The sequence below is a fragment of the Gadus macrocephalus genome, chromosome 4 (genome assembly GCF_031168955.1).
Source record: "Gadus macrocephalus chromosome 4, ASM3116895v1".
NCBI classification, from domain to species: domain Eukaryota; kingdom Metazoa; phylum Chordata; class Actinopteri; order Gadiformes; family Gadidae; genus Gadus; species Gadus macrocephalus.
In genome coordinates this window covers 34,071,289-34,091,854 of record NC_082385.1, presented here as the reverse complement: position 1 = coordinate 34,091,854, position 20,566 = coordinate 34,071,289, and the positions used below count along the sequence as shown (strand labels likewise).

General features: G+C 43.7%; 2 protein-coding genes and 1 long non-coding RNA gene across 4 annotated transcripts in view; 2 read left to right on the top strand and 1 right to left on the bottom strand.

Annotated features, from left to right (window-relative positions):
* Positions 1-2,035: 2,035 nt before the first annotated feature.
* Positions 2,036-20,566, bottom strand: part of LOC132456517 (uncharacterized) — a 77,940-nt gene continuing 59,409 nt past the window's right edge. The window contains exon 2 of the long non-coding RNA XR_009525507.1: positions 2,036-2,587. This is a non-coding gene — a long non-coding RNA (uncharacterized LOC132456517). The remainder of the gene's footprint in view (positions 2,588-20,566) is intronic.
* LOC132456510 (NACHT, LRR and PYD domains-containing protein 12-like) overlaps positions 2,703-20,566 on the top strand; it is a 171,830-nt gene continuing 153,966 nt past the window's right edge. Inside the window, exons 1-6 of one of the 2 annotated variants that reach the window (XM_060050883.1) lie at positions 4,497-5,068; positions 5,822-5,918; positions 6,026-6,142; positions 7,204-7,317; positions 7,392-7,508; positions 7,730-7,827. In XM_060050883.1, the coding sequence (XP_059906866.1) occupies positions 5,836-5,918; positions 6,026-6,142; positions 7,204-7,317; positions 7,392-7,508; positions 7,730-7,827 (529 nt within the window). In that variant the 5' untranslated portion in view covers positions 4,497-5,068; positions 5,822-5,835. Of the gene's footprint in view, positions 3,338-4,496; positions 5,069-5,821; positions 5,919-6,025; positions 6,143-7,203; positions 7,318-7,391; positions 7,509-7,729; positions 7,828-20,566 lie in introns of those variants that run through there. The other variant, XM_060050884.1, reaches the window with a different exon arrangement.
* On the top strand, positions 16,848-19,026 carry LOC132456513 (stonustoxin subunit beta-like). The gene is made up of 2 exons (XM_060050888.1): positions 16,848-17,064; positions 17,741-19,026. The coding sequence occupies exons 1-2, from the start codon at positions 16,989-16,991 to the stop codon at positions 18,286-18,288; spliced, it is 624 nt and encodes a 207-aa protein (XP_059906871.1). The 5' UTR covers positions 16,848-16,988; the 3' UTR covers positions 18,289-19,026.

Below are 20,566 nucleotides of genomic sequence, written 5' to 3'. Positions count from 1 at the left end.
TGTTACCAATTACATTTTATTAGGCGACGGACGATGAAAGCACCAGACGCGATCGTCTGTTGCCGGGAAACGGGCGATCGCGTCAAATGACGTAGGAAGGTTCTTGAACATTCGCGTCCTACGTCATTTGACGCGATCGCCCGTTTCCCGGCAACAGACAATCGCGTCGTCTGTTGCTATTCGATTAAACAATTAAATACAATACGAATATAAAGTAAAAACAAGTGTTATCTAGCGATCCGTTATCTGTATTATGTTATTTCGTCTTTTGGAAACATGAGCCGAATGTTTTTTGCAACCTGCCCGGCAACAGACGATCGCGTCGTCTGTTGCCAGGCAGGTTGTCAAGATGTAAACAACTGATGACGTAGGCCGGTACAATTTTCGCCCCCGGTACAATTTTAACGTGACAGCGCCGCTAGTTAGTGATGGCAGTGTGACACTGAAGCTTCGATACGTGCTTCAAACCAACTCCCAAGAAGCACTGCTTCGAAGCTTGCTTCAGAGCAAAAAAAAACACGTGACATGTGACGTCCGAAGCAGCAACTGGTTCGTTGCCTGAATGAATCACTTGACTGGTCCGCGGCTCGGTGGAGAAGCTTTGAGCAAAAAAAAAGAAACCGACTCAATCCATGAGGCAGCCTCCCTCAATACAAATCTTTGAGTGTCTAACCCCATCCCACATAATCACCCCCTAGAGTTACTCAAGCACACCCAACTAACCTTGTCCGAAGCCAGCTGGTCACCGCCTAATTATTTAATGAAAAAAAACAACACAATCGATGCTACAATCGTTTACGGGAGTTGTGCATAGTACGGTATGTAATAGATCAACGTAAGGTATCGATTAGAGTAGACTAGTATGGAGTCAGTTTCAAAGGCTTGTAAGTCTGGGTTTGAAAACTCAACACCTTGTAAAAAAGGGTTTGCAACACTGAAAAAAGAGATTATAACCTGAAAAAAAATAAAACTCAAATTCAAACATCTGTAAACATGATTTTGTGTTCTATTTTATCTTCTTCATAATTTTCACCAACACATTTGCAGAGTTTCAAATCTGGCACTGTTCTAACAGTGTATTTCATTGTTGCCCGGTTTTGAAACCTTGTCAATGGGATTCTGCAAACAGGTGTTCATACATTGAGAAATACGTTTTGAAAGGTTGAATATTTAGTTTTAAAAACTTGTAAAGGTGTACGTTTACGACATTGCAACGTATTTTTTCAGAACTGACTTTTCAGCACTGACTTTTCAGAGATTTGACCACACAGGCGCAAGCTTTGAGTCACGTGAATATTGGCAGTGTTCTGACGCCACTCGTTTTGAAACTCCTGACAGTCGAATCTAAAAAAAAAACGTTCCTGGGGGCGGGACCATTTAGCTCTAAACCTATTGGTTGCTCTCGGCTGACGTACATTCCAATCACATGTGCCGTTCACCGGGCTGTGCGTGATTGACAGTGCTCTGCCGATGACACGAATAACAAGCGACTTTCGCGGTTGATTTTGATTTCCATTTTCTGGAACCATGGCTGTGGCTGTGTCCCAATTCCTTTTAACTAGGAATTGGGACACAGCCACAGCCATGGTTCCAGAAAATGGAAATCAAAATCAACCGCGAAATTCGCTTGAGTCCCGGGTCCCGCCCCCAGGAACGTTTTTCAGGAGTTTCAAAAACGAGTGGCGTCAGAACACTGCCAATATTCACGTGACTCAAAGCTTGCGCCTGTGTGGTCAAATCTCTGAAAAGTCAGTGCTGAAAAGTCAGTTCTGAAAAAATACGTTGCAATGTCGTAAACGTACACCTTTACAAGTTTTTAAAACTAAATATTCAACCTTTCAAAACGTATTTCTCAATGTATGAACACCTGTTTGCAGAATCCCATTTACAAGGTTTCAAAACCGGGCAACAATGAAATACACTGTTAGAACAGTGCCAGATTTGAAACTCTGCAAATGCGCTGGTGAAATTGTTTGACCTTTGAAAATGTGTTGGTGAAAATGATGAAGAAGATAAAATACAACACAAAATCATGTTTACAGATGTTTGAATTTTAGTTTTATTTTTTTTCAGGTTATAATCTCTTTTTTCAGTGTTGCAAAACCTTTTTTACAAGGTGTTGAGTTTTCAAACCCAGACTTACAAGCCTTTGAAACTTTTTTTTTCAGGTTTGAATTATGGCAGGAAACTGACTCCATAGACTAGGGGATAACACACTGACTGTGGAGTGGAGGACCCGGGTTCGAATCCCGTTCCTGGGTGGAAAGTTTTTACATGCTGTTTCAATTATATCCTAGCCTACATCAGTTAGCCTATCTGGACAGAAGGCTAGGCATATCCCTTTAAGAACAATTTAGACATCTGTATTTAGATCAATCTTTATTCGTGAAAAGATCATGCTATTAAGTATTTGGGTTTGTGTGTTTGTGCGTCAAATCGTTTTCAAAGCAGGGATACGTTGAATCCACTGCAGCCTCGAACTTCGCCAGCAGAGGTCACTGTCACTGAAGCTTCGAGTAATGAACCCATTTTCGAAACATTTGGCTCAACTGGTTCGATGCTTCATAAAAGCTTAATTTGCCCATCACTACCGCTAGTGTGACAGCGGCGCACATGGTGAAAATGTTTGTGTGGAAGACCATTGTTATTTTACAACACAGTGATATTAGCTATCATAGTGATATTGTAATTAGATATATTTGTTTAGGAAATCTAACCGATTTACTTGGATTTGTTTATGATATCTAACAGATATTTGGATTTGATTTAAATGTTTGATTAGGCATTTTGATTTATTTGAGAACTAACTTGATTTAATTTGTCTTTATCAATAGGTTTTCAACCCAATCCTAATCCTAATCCGAATCCGAATCAAAATCACACTACGGAATGTTTGTTGTTCATGTTCTAAACGATTCATGTTCAATAAAATCAAGGAGAAGGATTTGAGCTGTCCTGCGTCCTCTGTCTAACAGTGCCATTTCAAGTTGGGCAAGCACAAATGAAAACATCACCCAGATAACTTGACAGTCTCCAAGGTGTTTAATTATCATCTCTCAGTTCTCATCTGCTGTACACATCTGTACTGTAGTGAGGGCAGTGTGGTTATGTTGTGGGGTTGATATTGACGGTCTATGACGTCCATAATGCTTTAGTGTGACGCAGTCACAATGATCTCTCAATAAACAGCTAAAGTTCAGAAGGCAAATGAAGTGATGGATGAGTTGTGTTTGTGTCCAGGTCTCCAGTCTACTATGGATGAGGAGAGAGAGGACGGGGGTCCTACCTCTAAGACCACTCTGTCTGGGGAACATGGCCGCCAGAGCAAAGCTAAGAGGTAAGAAGAGGATCTCTGTCTGTGACTGATTGTTAACAGACTCTACTGATACTGATGTTTACAGGCCCACCACTCACAAAGTTCAAATCCAACACGTATGTGAAGTCCTGGCTGGTGAAGCACAGGGGAGCCATGAACCCCAGAACACGCCCCTGCAAGGCAGGACCTGACGTGGAGGACAAGGAGGCCCTCTGGGCACTACTGTGAAAAGCATGCATACTAATACACACACATACACACATGCCATAGATAGATAGTTCTTAATCTACACATACTTTTCTTTACTGTTGAAATTTGAATAACTTGAATAAACTACAAACACATTCATTGACTGTCATTGATTGATTTAATATGACTTTAAATGATAACATAATGGAATATAAAGCCAGGCTAGCCTTACAGAGTCTCAACACTTTGCGTTGTGTTGCGTTGTGTCGCGTTGTGTCGAGGTCGGTCTGATCACAAAATTCATAGTTTACCCACCTCTAATTTGACCACTACAGCCCTGGTTACAATGGTTGTAAACTGTGCTGGTTCGATGAGACTAAAGGTGTGCATTGTTGAATACCTGCCTGTAAAGGGTGCAGCAAGAATCCAACCCAACCACATAATCACGGAAGAGAAGTGAAGGAAGAAAATAACCCTGCTATTATAGAAACATAACCATTGTAAATTGTAAAAAAAAACAGTGTAAATGATGACACTAGACTATACTGTTCACTCTCTGTTTTCTCCTCAAAACCATTTTTAACCTTTAATGATATAACATTAACAGCGGCAGTCGGGTAGAAATGTTTAAAGGATCCATGTTGATGACATTATAATCCATTGATTATATTTCTGTAAGTGACTGCCTCTGAACAATGAATGACATGTAACAACATTGGTTTCCTAATTTTAATTAAAAAACGTACACTTGACAGACATCCAGCTCTGTCTGGAGACATGATGTCACAGCGACATGACAAGGAGTTCAAACGAATCAAAACACCCTCACCCTCACCCACATGAAGGCCGATGACTACATGAATAGGAGCCATCGAGGGATTCATGTGTGATGCTGACATCACACTCATGGGACCATAACAATGTGTTTTTGGTTTAAAAAAAAAAAAGGAAATAGTCAACTAAATACCTAATCTGTTATAGAATCACATGCCAGTACAACATGCTAACCCTTACTGAGTACTCTGTACTCTGAGCATCTTGTACTGAAAAGAGAAATCATCCATCTATTGTATAGATTCTACTGATTCATACGTTCACACTGATGCAGATCTAGTGTTCATATGAACAAGGTTGTGATGTCTTTAAAGGATGGAGGAGGATTGTACATGGAGGAGTTCAGCAGACACAGAGCAGAGGAGGCCTTTTCTACGTGATGTGCTTCTATTCATGACGTTATCAGTCTCTTTATTGATAACATGGTGTCTATGTTAGAATGTGTATCTGTGGAGAAGCAGCTGACTCAGTGACTGAGTGGCTCTACATGCTGGTTGAACCATCAAGTGTCTCTAGGTTTTTCTCTGAGCCTCTACGCATTACAGCTCTCTGTTCATCGTTCATATTTTAATAAAGTTATTATTCTTGGATCAGCCGCCTTAGCATGTCAGTCTGGGAGGAGTTTGAACTGGGAGGGGGAACTGGTCCAACTGGTTGGTTCATAGTTTCTTTGTTATGAGTCAGACGGTTTGGTGTGGCTCACTTCATCACAGCAGGAAGACGACTAAGGTACTGTAGTCCACTCTGATCCGTGATAGATCATAAATATGAATAACTTTGAATCTCATCAGTAGATTGACATTTTTTAAGATTCCTGCTGTACAGAATGCTACGTGTTACACTGTGGGCATTGGGGATCGAACCCGGAACCTTCCAGCCTGGAGTGAAGCGTCAGGTTGACGTTAATAATGACTTTTTCTTCTTGTGTCTCCTTATGTACTTGGGTGACTTTAAAGGTACTTGGGGCAGAATGAGCAGTTATTATATTTGCATTGCGGTATTATGATTATATTATCTAGACAGCAAGACGGCTATCTTGGTTAGTGAGGGTGTTTAAGCGTCATCTTGTACTGGATCTTGTTCTCTGCAAGCCTGCATCACAGATCTGGTTGTGATGTCATACCACATGAGGGAGTCCTTATATGGTCCTGCCTTCAGAGTGGTTTAACCAGCACAGGGAGCGGTCGGTATGATATCCGCACGGTGAACTTGATCTTATCAGACACTTTTGAAGCCCTTTGAGACCTTGTGTGTGGAATGATGAATAGTTATTAAAGAGTGTATTGGACACTTCTGGGCAGCATCTCCACATCTTTCTGAGAATGAGAGGGTCTATGAATCTTTGTCTAGGAAAGACCACCCTGCCTCTTGTCCAGAGAGACAGAGACAACAGCCCCCTGTGACCGGAAATACACAGCTCATATAAAAGAAGAGAATAAACACTGAGTGGACGTAGAAACAAGGAGTTGTGTTTGTGTCCAGGTCTCCAGTCTACTATGGATGAGGAGAGAGAGGAGAGGGGTCCTACCTCTAAGACCACTCTGTCTGGGGAACATGGCCGCCGGAGGAAAGCTAAGAGGTAAGAAGAGGATCTCTCTGTCTGTGACTGTTGTCCATCCCAGAGCTCAGCAGTGATACATCATGACTCCATCATTAGTCTGAGTAAAAGCTGTGTGTGTGTTGAAGCCCAGAGCAGCAGCAGAGAGCAGACTCACCTGGACCCAGCAGTGTCTCCATGAAGAGTGACTGGTCTATGGATCTACCTGATAACTTTAAAGATGGACGGCCCTCCAGAGAGGAGAGGTAGGGGTTTCAAACAGACGATAAAAGAGACGAGTTGGTTGTTATCAGACTACTGATACTGATGTTTACAAGTCAGGGGAATTATAATAGATTGTGTGTGTGCGTGTGTGTGCGTGCGTGTATGTGTGAGAGAGTGTGTGCCCATGCGTGCCTCCATCATGGTGTCCACGCTGAGATGGGAGTAGTGAGAATTCCCCCAAACTACCCTAAATTCAGCTCGCACACCCGTCGTAATTGCCGCCGTTAATGCAAACAGATGCATATTGTTTCAGAGAACGATCTTGATAATGTGTTTAATGTCTACCATCAAAACAGAGCACAAACAAGCCTTATCAAGGATAGGACACACTGCTGTCAATCAAACATGGGCAGCGTCAGAGACATTGGAGGGGACTCAAACTCCAAGGAGAGCTAGCCTGCATCCCTTGTGCAGACCTCTCTATATCACAAACCATTTTTAACAATTCTTCTATTGATGAATGCACAAAAATATTCACAGTCAAAGCGAGGCTTCAGGTATTCCTAAGAAAGTTAAACCTGTCGATCTGGTACCCTCGCTCACCAGTATGTATACATCATGCACATTGCACACCGGGTTTATATTGTTCTACTTTTGTTGGTAGGACCACCTGAGTCTCATGCAGCACTTTATTAATCTGTACCCTATTTGTGTTAAAGGTGCCATGACATGAAAATGGGTCGGCTTAGCTCAGGAGGTAGAGCAATTGTCTTGTAACCTAAAGGTTGCTAGTTCGATCCCCAGCTCCTCCTAGCTGAGTGTTGATGAGTCCCTGAGCGAGACTCTTAACCCTAACTGCTCCTGACGAGCTGGCTGTCGCCTGGCATGGTTGACTCTGCCGTCGGTGTGTCAATGTGTGTATCAACCGATGTAAGTCGCTTTGGATAAAAGCGTCTGCTAAATGCCCTAATTGTAAAATGGAGGCCATGTTGGCGGGGGATTTGACCGAGTGGGAGGATGTAGATGATGAGAAGCAGGGGACCAAGTACAGAGGACCAAGTAATGATCAAATGAAACGATATCCACAAATCCTAACTTCCAGAAGGAGGCAGCAGAGAGCAGACTCCCCTGGACCCAGCTGTGTCTCCATGAAGAGTGACTGGTCTATGGGTCATCCTGATAACTTTAAAGACGGAAATCAGTCTATTGAAAAGAGGTGAGGATTTATCAGACATAATAAAGATACAGATTCTATCAAATGTCCATAAATCCGGGTTCTTGTTTTTCTAGAAGAGTTCAGCAGCAGAGAGCAGACTCCCCTGGACCCAGCTGTGTCTCTATGAAGAGTGACTGGTCTATGGGTATACCTGATAACTTTAAAGATGGACGGCCCTCCAGAGAGAAGAGGTAGGAGTTTCAAACAGACGATAAAAGAGACAAGTTGGTTGTTATCAGACCTTACTGATACTGATGTTTTGTCTGGAAAAATGTGTGTGTGTGTGTGTGTGTGTGTGTGTGTGTGTGTGTGTGTGTGTGTGTGTGTGTGTGTGTGTGTGTGTGTGTGTGTGTGTGTGTGTGTGTGTGTGTGTGTGTGTGTGTGTGTGTGTGTGTGTGTGTGTTCTCCACAGACACCAGGAGAGGTCAAAGGTTACCAGTGCTCAGTCTGTACAGCATCAAACAGAGCTGGAGATGAACCAGGAGGAACTGGCCGACACACTGGGGGGCGGTAAGAGACTCTTACTTTGAAGACAGAGGAGACTATTATTTTGAAGGGCAGAAGAGACTCTTACTTTGAAGACAGGTGTTTCGGCAGCTTGTCCTACCTTCTTTCAAGACGCCGCGCGAGCCCAGGCGAAGGGGTATTTCAGACACACGATCCAGTTCAATCAAACATAATCTAATTACAACGAAAATAGGATCTCCTTTCCTTCTAACTATAACAAAAAATATATTTTCCAAGGTGTACGCGGGTTTCAGTGTAAATGCAAACGAAAAGGTTATATTCCAGCGTGTATCTTTGTACGTAATTCACATCGGCAATTCTTATTCGTGTTCGTATTCTAGTTTGTATTTGTGGTCAAAACATTTCTCCCGACTGTGGCTGGTGTTTTCCTAATGCGGTCCCCTAACGGGCCTCACATCCTGTCTACCTACATTGAGTTCCAGGAGGCCTCTCATCCTGTCTACCTACATTGAGTTCCAGGAGGCATCTCAAACCAACATAAAAGTGCCAGCAGGGGGAGGTCATTTTCAATAAAGTAAAACTAAGAATAAATTGGCCCTAACAACAAGAGAAATTGTAATTTTAGAAAAACAATATGACACTCTTATGTGTTATTTTCAGACTAATTGACTTTTAACTTCAATGTGGAGATATTTTTCCTCTTGGGGGTTAAATGGTTTGATCCAGATACAGTATGTAGGCTTAATGTGGTGTTATCAGGTTAAATGGTTTAGTCCAGATATGAAGGGTTATTGTGGGGGTACCAGGTCAAATGGTTTGATCCAGATATGAAGGGTTATTGTGGGGGTATCAGGTTAAATGGTTTAGTCCAGATCAGTGTTTCCGCTAGAAAACAATGATCCCCCTCCCTCACCCCCCCCCTTCCCGGTCATGTGACCGGGAAGGTTAAATTTTACAGGTCAAATTGGGGGAAAAACGGACGGATATTGTCTGTGTTAATTGCACTTAAATAAATTGATAGGCACTAGGCAGGCTATATAAAGAAGAAGAAGAAGTGTGTGATCATATTTTGATTCGCCATGGTTGTTAAATACCGGTACACCACAAAGCTTGCCGCCAGCTTTCATTAGCTTGCCGCCGTTTAGGTCATAAACCTACGGTAGTCTATAGCGATCAATTTGAGCGAGTGCACGAAATGTAACAACTTATTTATTTTATCACACAGGCTACGCTACAATCAAAACCCTCATTGTTTTACATGAATTGGCTAAACAAATGACCAGTGCAGCATATCTAAACACAATTCAAATGAACACATTCAAAAGTATTTCTGCTCAATTTACAAGGTTGAATCTCCTCGTGACTGAATGTTTGTATACAGCGCGCATGCTGTATGCGCGCAGGGTTGATGCGCTCCACTTTTTCTGTGGAGAACCAGCGCCTTCAATATTCCGCATTAAAACGAAACCGGATCGTTTTCGCCCGTTTCGGCTCCGTGTGGACGGGGCCTTATTTCCAATCGGTCATTATGACCGGAGACATTTAGAATTTTTGGTCCTCCTCATTTTTTTACGGTCAAAGACCGGTAATTACCGGACAACAGGAACCCTGGTCCAGATATGAATGGTTATTGTGGGGGTATCATGTTAAATGGTTTGGGGAGGAGAGGAGAGGAGTGGAGAGTAGAGGGGAGGAGAGGAGAGGAGAGGAGAGGAGAGGAGAGGAGAGGAGAGGACTGGAGAGGAGAGGAGAGGAGCTGAGGGGAGGAGAGAGGAGAGGAGAGGAGAGGGGAGAGGAGGGGAGGAGAGGGGAGGGGAGGAGAGAGAGGAGGGAGAGGAGAGGAGAGAGGGGAGGAGGGGAGGAGAGGAGAGGAGAGAGGGGAGGAGGGGAGGAGAGGAGAGGGGAGGGGCTCGATACCTACCGGTCTGCTCGCACGGCAAAATGAAATCAACCTCAGCTGCATGTCACTTTGAAAAACTTTGTGTGTGTGTGTGTCTTAAGACAATGGCGGAGCCATTGCGTGTGTGTCTAAGCCGTGGTCACATGGACACTTCTGATCCAATTCAATTTCTAATCGGAATAGATCTATTCCTATCATGCAATCTGGATGTACTGTATGTATGGCATTTACAAAAGTGGTGGGCATACTTCCGTGTGTCTCTCACGCACAACCTTTATGTTGGTCTGGACTTATATGATATATGTAAGGGATACATTATATTATACATTATCCTGCTTATTACACGGCTCCTTGTCAAAACGAAACAATAGCTTCACACGGTTTGTCTTTTTAGAATTACCATTCGTAGTGTTGACCGGCAGAGTAATAGTCCGCCAAAGATGTTGACGTCACTTAGCAACCGGACACGCTTGATAAGTTACCGGACGACTTGCAGAGTGATAAGAAAAACGTGAATCAGGCATAAAATGCACTTTCCTTGACAGCGGTCTAGTTTGGTGTGCACAATAGTACAGACGGACCAATTGCTAACTACTACAGCTGCTGATGCCATCTCTCTAAGTTCTAAAGTAGCCGCACCCACCCCAAACCAATCGGAATGAGTGTATACATGTCGATTATAGCGGACTACACCACCTCTTCTATTCCGCATGGAATTCTATTCCGATCAGAGAATTGTATTCCAGTTGAGGTGTATATATGAAAAAAATGTATATCGATTGAGCTGTTCTTCCACTTCTAATCGATCAGAAGTGTCCGTGTAAACGCGGCTATGTGGCGGAGCTATTGCGCGCGTGTGTGTGTGTGTGTGTGTGTGTGTGTGTGTGTGTGTGTGTGTGTGTGTGTGTGTGTGTGTGTGTGTGTGCCTGAACGTCCTCACGCTCTGGCGTCAACGGAAATCAATAAGAGCAACTGAAAACTATGCCGTTAAGAAACTCAAACTGTGATTCTGAAAAAGTATAAAAGCTATCAAAATTTCATTTTGATATTATTGAAGATTGAAGTGTACAGATTTGTTCAATGGTTTGACTCAAGGTAAACGGTGGAAAATTGAATTAGTTACAAGTTGACCAGACGGCTTCAATGAAACCAACTGAAAGTAGTAGAAAGGAGTCGATGCATTCAGCGTTACATGAAACGGGGATATTAACGACGATCAGATGATCGACTATCGACGATCTCTAGGGGGCGCAATCGGATGATGAAAGCTTGTAGACAATCGCCCAACCCTAATCTGTACCGTGCAGTCCTTGTCACGACCAGCTTCTCCGACCACAAGTAATGAAGCCAATAAATATCATAAAGTTGATAATTTAACAGGAAATATTGACCTGGTTCCACTGATGTCACCATCAACTAACTGATGTCTTCTGTTTTTCTTCCTCATTTAGAATCTGCTGCTGTTGAGTGCCAAACTAAATTCAAGTCTCGTTTGAAGAAGAAGTGGTGGAGTTTGGATGAGGGAATCACACAACGAGAGCAAAGACCTCTGAATGAGATCTACACAGAGATCTTCATCACAGAGAGAGGCAGTGGAGATGTCAACCAGGAACATGAAGTCAGACTGATTGAAACAGCTTCCAGGAAACGAGCCATGAAGGAAATACCAATCAGATGTGTGGACATCTTTAAACCCTTACCTGGACAAGATAAACCAGATAAACCAATCAGGACAATAATGACAACTGGAGTGGCCGGCATTGGTAAAACCGTCTTAACACAAAAGTTCACTCTGGACTGGGCTGAGGGCAAAGCCAACCGTGACATAAACTTCACATTTCTCCTCACTTTCAGAGGGCTGAATTTACTGAAAAATAAAGAGTTTAGCTTGGTGGGACTTGTTCATCACTTCTTTATTGAGACCAAAGAAGCAGAAATCTGCAGATTCCACCGGTACCGAGTTGTCTTCATCTTAGATGGTCTGGATGAGTGTCGACTTCTTCTGGACTTCCAGAAAAAACAGATCTGGACTGATGTCACAGAGTCCACCTCGGTGGACGTGCTGCTGACAAACCTCATCAGGGGCGACCTGCTTCCCTCCGCTCGCATCTGGATAACCACATGCCCTGCGGCAGCCAATCAGATTCCTGCTGAGTGTGTTGACAGGGTGACAGAGGTGAGGGGGTTCACCGACCCTCAGAAGGAGGAGTACTTCAGGAAGAGATTCGGAGACGAGGCACTGGCCAACACAATCATCTCCCACGTCAAGAAATCACGAAGCCTCCACATCATGTGTCACATCCCAGTCTTCTGTTGGATCACTGCTACTGTTCTGGAGGACATCTTAAAAACATCCAAGAGAGGATAAGAGATGCCCAAGACCGTGAGTCAGATGTACAGCCACTTCCTGAGGGTTCAGTCCATACAGGGGGACAGGAAGTACCATGGGAGGGCTGAAACCGATCCAGACTGGAGTTCAGAGAGCAGGGAGATCATTGTTTCTCTGAGAAAACTGGCTTTTAACCAGCTGGAGAAAGGCAACCTGATATTCTATGAGGAAGACCTGGCAGACTGTGGCATCGACATCAAAGCAGCCTCAGTGTACTCAGGAGTGTTCACTCAGATCTTTAAAGAGGAGTTTGGGCTGTACCAGGCCAGGGTGTTCTGCTTTGTCCATCTGAGCCTCCAGGAGTTTCTGGCTGCCCTTTATGTCTTTCTGTCCTTCATCAACGATGGTGTCAATCTGCTCTCAGAAGAACCACCCACCTCTGGGGAAGATAAACTCCTCCTCCTCTACCAGAGTGCTGTGGACAAGGCCTTACAGAGTGAGAACGGACACCTGGACTTGTTCCTCCGCTTCCTCCTGGGCCTCTCTCTGGAGACCAATCAGATTGTCCTACGACGTCTGCTGGGACAGACAGGAACTACCTCACTGACCAATACAGAAACAGTGTCTTACATCAAGGAGAAAATAGATGGAGATCTCTCTCCAGAGAGAAGCATCAACCTGTTCCACTGTCTGAATCAGCTGAACGACCGTTCTCTAGTGAAGGAGATCGAACAGTACCTGACATCAGGAAGACTCTCCAGAAAATCTCTCTCTCCTGCTCAACTGTCAGCTCTGGCCTTCATCCTACTGACATCAAAAGAGGAGCTGGACGTGTTTGACATGAAGAAATACTCTGCTTCAGAGGAGGGTCTTCTGAGGCTGCTGCCAGTGGTCAAAGCCTCTAAAACATCTCTGTAGGTTCACTAATAACATGTATTACAATACACACTACACAATATAAATATAACTGGAATATAAGGTTAAAATAATGTGCAAAAGATCCCTGTAAGTTCATAACAACATGTTTTACTATTCTACTCACAACAGAATAAAGTTAAGTTAAAGGCATATTGTACGATTTTCAGTGATATGCACTTTTTAATATGTTGTTGAAATTGGTTTATACATCCTGACAGCAATAAATAACTTATGGGCAATGAAAAAGAAGCGAAAAAAAAACGAATTCTGTATCTGCTATAAACCTGTTAAAATGCTTACCAATCGGAGACATTGTACCCGAATCTAAAGAACCAATCACAAGCCTGCGCGTTCTCTCCCCTCTGTGTACGAGCCTGAGCCGGCCTGAGCGCGTTCACGGAGGGCAAAGAAAGCGTTGTTATCATAGTAGTTCATGACAGTGGACTAGACCTAGTGAGCCTACAACGTTAACACGATGGAAGAAAAAAAACAGAAGTTACCACTGCCACCGTTACTTGCCCCGGTTCATCCTTTTAAAAAGGCAAGAAAAGGAAAGACAGAAAATGAAAAGGCAGCAACAAAAAAAAAATATTGGATTCGCTTTTCAGCGATGGCGACAGCTGAGGGAGTTGAATGGCCTGAAAAGTGACGCAATGGTTGCCGTTGAAGTAAGCCGTAAGCAGCATTAGCGCTCGTGCACGGCTCTGTGTCGAGGGGTTGGGGCAGGGAGTCCTGAAGGGTGGGGGAGGAGTTAAACGGAACTCCGAAGAGAAGCTAATTTCAAATCATGCTAGCTCTCTCACATCGTACAGTATAGCTTTAAGTTATAGAATAATATACAAAACATCTCTGTAGGTGTCCTATTAACGTGTACTACAGTACACATAAGAGAATATTCAGAACAATAGAACATAGAAGTAGTTTTCATTTACAATTTACAATTAGGGCATTTAGCAGACGCTTTTATCCAAAGCGAATTACATCGTTTAATACACACCTTTAAAAACATTTTCAATCTCAACTAAAGAACTATTTAACATTTCACATTGAATATATAATGAACTTTTATACACCTAATTATTTAGTATTTTTTGTTAAACTAATTAAATTCCTTCATTATTGAATAACTTAAAGGTTTAGGTTATTTTACAGTTCCTAACATGTTTATTTTGTGTGAAGGCTCAATGGCTGTGGTCTGTCAGAGAGATGCTGTGGAGCTCTGGCCTCAGTTCTCAGCTCCAGCTCTAGTCTGAGAGAGCTGGACCTGAGTACCAATGATCTGCAGGACTCGGGAGTGAAGCTGCTCTCTGCTGGACTGGGGAGTCCACACTGTACACTGGAAACTCTCAGGTCAGTTTTAATCAATGTGCAGATACACCACAATCCATATCAGAGAGCAGTTATATTACTCAGCTGATAACTCAGTGCCTGTGGTGACCACGTTAATGACTTTGGCATCATAGAAATGCTACATCTTGTTGTTGAGGTGGATATAGTTATTAATATTTTGCCTGTTAAGCCCTTTGAGACTGTAATGGTGATTAAGGGCTATACAAATAAAATTGAATTGAATTGATTAGATCCATATGCTTGCAAAGTTTAATTATAAAAACAAACATGAACACAAAATATAACGATAGTGTCTCCCGCGTACGGGACGTGATAGTTGAGAGTCCGAACTGTACACTGGACACTCTCGGGTCAGTTTTACCCAATGGTCACCCAGAATAACACCAAAAGGGTCAATATCAGATCACATTTAACAAATTTACATCCAGAAAGGTTAGGTCATAAATACATTGTTTTCTTAAGAATAATTCAACATATTTATATTTTTGTTGGCATGACAGTTTAGGTACACATTATATTCTTAGTTTGTAAATGATGGTATAATGTGTGTATTGTATAACATTATTATTCTGATTATCATGTAGTCAGACAGTAAAGTGTGGTTTAGAGTTGTTTAATAAAGTTTAATAACCACCTATTAATAAAACTATGTTTAAGTGAAGTATAAGGATAATTTTTGCTTGACAATTTAACATCTGTGTGAAATCTTTGTCTTAAAATTTTAAGATCCGGGTTATTCATATTATTTGTTATTTCATGTATTTAAAAAAAATGGTTATAATTCTCCCATAATTTAATTACAGTTCCTAACAGGTTGTGTTTATTTTGTGTGAAGGCTCAATGGCTGTCATCTGTCAGAGAGATGCTGTGAAGCTCTGGCCTCAGTTCTCAGCTCAGACTCCTGTAGACTGAGAGAGCTGGAGCTGAGCTTCAATGATCTGCAGGACTCAGGAGTGAAGCTGCTCTCTGCTGGACTGGGGAGTCCACACTGTACACTGGAAACTCTCAGGTCAGTTGTAATCAATGTGCAGATACACCACAATCCATATCAGAGAACAGTTATCTTACTCAGCTGATAACTCGGTACCTGTGGTGACCACATTAATGACTTTTGTATCATAGAAATGCTACATCTTGTTGTTGAGGTGGATATAGTTATAGATCCATATGCTTGCAATTTTTTTATTATAAAAACAAACATGAACACAAAATATAACGATAGTGTCTCCCGCGTACGGGACGGTGATTGTTGAGAGTCCCAACTGTACACTGGACACTCTCAGGTCAGTTTTACCCAATGGTCACCCAGAATAACACCAAAAGGTTCAATATCAGATCACATTTAACAGATTTACATCCAGAAAGGTTAGGTCATAAATACATTGTTTTCATAAGAATTACTCAACATATTTATATTTTTGTTGGCGTGACAGTTTAGTTAAACATTATATTCTTAGTTTGTTGATGATGGTATAATGTGTGTATTGTATAACATTATTATTCTGTTTATCATGTAGTCAGACAGTAAAGTGCGGTTTAGAGTTGTTAAATAAAGTTTAATAACAACCTATTAATAAAACTGTATTTTAAAGTGAAGTATAATGATAATTTTTGCTTGATAATTTAACATCTGTGTGAAATCTTTGTCTTGATATTTTAAGATCCAGGTTATCCATATTATTTATTATGTATTTAAAAAAACTGGTTATAATTCTCCCATAATTTAATTACAGTTCCTAACAGGTTGTGTTTATTTCGTGTGAAGGCTCAATGGCTGTTATCTGTCAGAGAGATGCTGCGAAGCTCTGGCCTCAGTTCTCAGCTCCAACTCCTCTAGTCTGAGAGAGCTGGAGCTGAGTACCAATGATCTGCAGGATTCAGGAGTGAAGCTGCTCTCTGCTGGACTGGGGAGTCCACACTGTACACTGGAAACTCTCAGGTCAGTTGTCAGCCTCTTCTTCAAACTGGTTATTCTAGCTTCCAGTAAGTGCTGCTCCTCCCTGATGCATTTCTGTTGCTCTTTTCCCTGCTGACAAAACACTCCCTGGTTCTACACAATGTTAGAACCTGTGAAGAAACGGTCTTAGCGTACCAAATACAGCGGACTTCTCCTAACTCTAACTGAACAATATCTCATTGAGTTATTGAGTTATGAGGAGCATTTGTTTTAGATCCTGTCACATCCAAGTGAAGGAACTTCTGCTGTCTGTGATGATGTCATCTCCCCACCAAATGTGGTTACTTTATTACAAACTGCTCTCAACCAGATACAATAAATGGTGTGTGTGTGTGTGTGTGTGTGTGTGTGTGTGTGTGTGTGTGTGTGTGTGTGTGTGTGTGTGTGTGTGTGTGTGTGTGTGTGTGTGTGTGTGTGTGTGTGTGTAGCTTGTCTGGCTGCCTGGTCACACAGGAAGGCTGTGCTTCTCTGGCCTCAGCTCTGAGCTCCAACCCCTCCCATCTGAGAGAGCTGGACCTGAGCTACAATCACCCAGGAGACTCTGGAGCTGCGCTGCTCTCTGCTGGACTGGAGGATCCACGCTGGAGACTGGACACTCTCAGGTATGGAGAGGACAGCTCACCACTCAGGGACAAAGTCTCCTTCAAGGATTCAAGCTGCTGCTAGATGAAGTGGTTTGAAGAGGCAGCTGTCACTCATGTTGTGTAGAACGTGATGAGACAGCAGATGATGAAGGTGAATGTTTCAACATGCTGCTCTCACTTTGTTTCCCCCCCAGTGTGGAGCACGGTGGAGTGTGGAGGCTGAAACCAGCTCTAAAGAAGTGTAAGTGTCTGTTTGATTCATCACATCACACATTCACTATTGAGATGGAAAGTCCATCCACACAGCAGGAGGTGACGTCCGGTCATTCACATGTGGACTTGTGTATACGTTTGTGTAGCTATGTTTCCCTGTGTTGATCTATGTCTAGTATGTTTGTTATAGGTGTGTGTACGTATGTGTACATGTCTATATATAGTATGTATGAACCAGTTCTATGGTATCAACAGTTAGTTTCCAGCCTGTATGTGAGCTCAGCTGGTTCAGTCTGTTGTTTACACAGGTGGATTACAATGGATGTGTATCGGAACCTTTCAAAGTCTAATATCTTTAAAGGTATAATGACTATGGCTTAAATATTCCATAAGAGCAATGACCTCATCATGCTGAACGTTTTGATGTATAATATGTGTATGTCGTGTAAATATTACGGTAGTGGATTTAGTTTATACATTTTTCTAGGCTTCAATGTTTGCATGGGACAGCCACTCACCAATGTTCACAAATATATTTCTAAAGCTGATGATGATGATGATGAGGAATGGTTCAGCAACTCATCATGTCCTGTCCCCGATCCCGGTCCCGGGCTATAATGAAACTTAATGTAACAATTGTGTAACTATAACATCACATGACCCCCCCCCCCCGGGGCAGCTCATCATGTCTGGTTCTCCCTCAGATGCCTGTGACCTCACCCTGGACCCCAACACGGCCAACAGACTCCTCTCTCTGTCTGAGGACAACAGGAAGGTGACGGCGGTTGGGGAGGACCAGTCGTGTCCGGATCACCCAGACAGATTTGACTCCCAGCTCCAGGTGTTGGGTAGAGAGGCTCTGACTGGCCGCTGTTACTGGGAGGTAGAGAGGGAAGGAGTGGTTGATATAGGAGTGACATACAGAGGAATCACAAGGAGAGGAGGGGGTGGTGACAGCAGGCTTGGATGGAACAAGTCCTGGAGTCTTCATTGTTCTGATGGTCGTTACTCTGCCCGGTACAACGGTATAAAGACAGCCCTCCCTCTCCCCCCCGCTGGCTCCACCAGAGTAGGAGTGTATCTGGACCGGCCTGCTGGCTCTCTGTCCTTCTACACAGTGTCCCCAGGTGGAGGAGGGTCCTCAGACACACTGACACACATCCACACCTTCTGCTCCTCCTTCACCCAGGAGGACCTCCTCCCTGGGTTTGGGGTATGGGGGGGGTGCTCAGTGTCTCTGTGTCGGTTATAGACACACACACACACACACACACGCAAACACACGCACATGAAGGGTGCGTGAGGGGGAGCATGGGGGGGGGGGGAGGTTCAGGGGTTAGGCTGATGGGCGGCCAGTGGGGCTGAGGGGGGGTGAGGGTGAGGGGGGTTACGGCCCTGGTGGCTCATTGTCTCTGTCAGTTATTGTCTCGCTCTCGCTCTCCGGTGAATACACATAAATACGGAATAAACACACACACACACACACACACACACACACACACACACACACACACACACACACACACACGTATAAACACACACACACACGTATAAACACACACACACACACACGTATAAACATGTCACATGTCTCTGTGTCTCCCTCTCTCTCTTTTTCTTTCCCTCCCTCTCTCTTTTAGTATAGCATGATAAACCACAAAACTTTAAGATCTTCCATAGTTAGATAAGCACATTTATTATTTGAAATGTATATAAATTACCTATCGATGGTGAATGTTTGATTATTTTCACTTTTCAGACATCACCAGTTTTGGTTTAAGGGCTCTGATATCATCATTTTGGTCATAATCCTGATTTACGACCTGCTTTAAAGCAGATTTTATATTTTATTCATATAACCAAGAGGTCTATGGGATAATGTTGCATTCTGTAAATTACTTCAAACTGAATCTTGATTCCTTGTGTTCTCTTGGGAAGCAAACGGCCGCAGAACATGTTCAGTTATTAAAGATATGTGCACACCTGTTGATGATTTGTAATGCCTGCTTCTTCTACGATTTTAGTCCTTGTATTTATTGTGTACATGTAAAGGACTATTCTTCTGTCAATTAATTAATAATTGTAATAAACAACTCAGTGGATCCAACTGAAGGTTCTCGTGTGTTCAGCCGATGGTTCTTCCCCTTTCTTCAGTTTAACTCTTTCAAGCTGAGCAGATGTTTCTCCAGAGCTTTCTGTTGGTTGTCCTAGCAACACACCTGGAATGTCCCTCCAGCCCCTTGGGTCCCAGCAGCTCTCTAAGGGGTCCTGACCCCTGACCTGGACCCAGTCTCCAGTCCCAGGTCTCTGAGGGGTCCTGCCCCCTGACCTGGACCCAGTCTTCAGTCCCAGCTCTCTGAGGGGTCCTGACCTGGACCCAGTCTTCAGTCCCAGGTCTCTGAGGGGTCCTGACCTGGACCCAGTCTTCAGTCCCAGGTCTCTGAGGGGTCCTGACCCCTGACCTGGACCCTGTCTTCAGTCCCAGCTCTCTGAGGGGTCCTGACCTGGACCCAGTCTTCAGTCCCAGGTCTCTGAGGGGTCCTGACCTGGACCCAGTCTTCAGTCCCAGCTCTCTAAGGGGTCCTGCCCCCTGACCTGGACCCAGTCTTCAGTCCCAGGTCTCTGAGGGGTCCTGACCCCTGACCTGGACCCAGTCTCCAGTCCCAGGTCTCTGGGGGGTCCTGACCCCTGACCTGGACCCAGTCTCCAGTCCCAGGTCTCTAAGGGGTCCTGACCTGGACCCAGTCTTCAGTCCCAGGTCTCTGAGGGGTCCTGACCCCTGACCTGGACCCAGTCTCCAGTCCCAGCTCTCTGAGGGGTCCTGCCCCCTGACCTGGACCCAGTCTTCAGTCCCAGCTCTCTAAGGGGTCCTGCCCCCTGACCTGGACCCAGTCTTCAGTCCCAGGTCTCTGAGGGGTCCTGACCCCTGACCTGGACCCAGTCTTCAGTCCCAGGTCTCTGAGGGGTCCTGACCCCTGACCTGGACCCAGTCTCCAGTCCCAGGTCTCTAAGGGGTCCTGACCTGGACCCAGTCTTCAGTCCCAGGTCTCTGAGGGGTCCTGACCCCTGACCTGGACCCAGTCTCCAGTCCCAGCTCTCCAAGAGCTGCCAGCCAGCACATTGGTACTGTGGGAACCACCACAGTACCAATGTGCTGGCTGGCAGCTCCATCTTGCAACCGCATCGGTCTCGAGGACGTCCTAGACTCAAATACGTGGATGTACTCAAGAAGGATGCGGGAGCAAAAGTACCAATGAACTGGACAGATGTATGGAGAATCGGGTTGACTGGAAGCAACGATGGAGGGCTCGTCTGAGGACGACCTAGAGAGATAGTATTATCACATGGTATTATTATATTATAGTATTATCACATGGTATTATTATATTATAGTATTATCACATGGTATTATTATATTATAGTATTATCACATGGTATTATTATAGTATCATCACATGGTGTTATTATATTATAGTATCATCACATGGTATTATTATATTATAGTATTATTACATAGTATTATTATATTA

Excerpts from the sequence above, each read along its gene's own strand:
- LOC132456513 (XM_060050888.1), top strand. The coding sequence starts at position 16,989 with ATGCTGCTCTCACTTTGTTTCCCCCCCAGTGTGGAGCACGGTGGAGTG. Across the intron at positions 17,065-17,740 it reads GAAACCAGCTCTAAAGAAGT|ATGCCTGTGACCTCACCCTG; the intron begins GTAAGTGTCTGT and ends GTTCTCCCTCAG.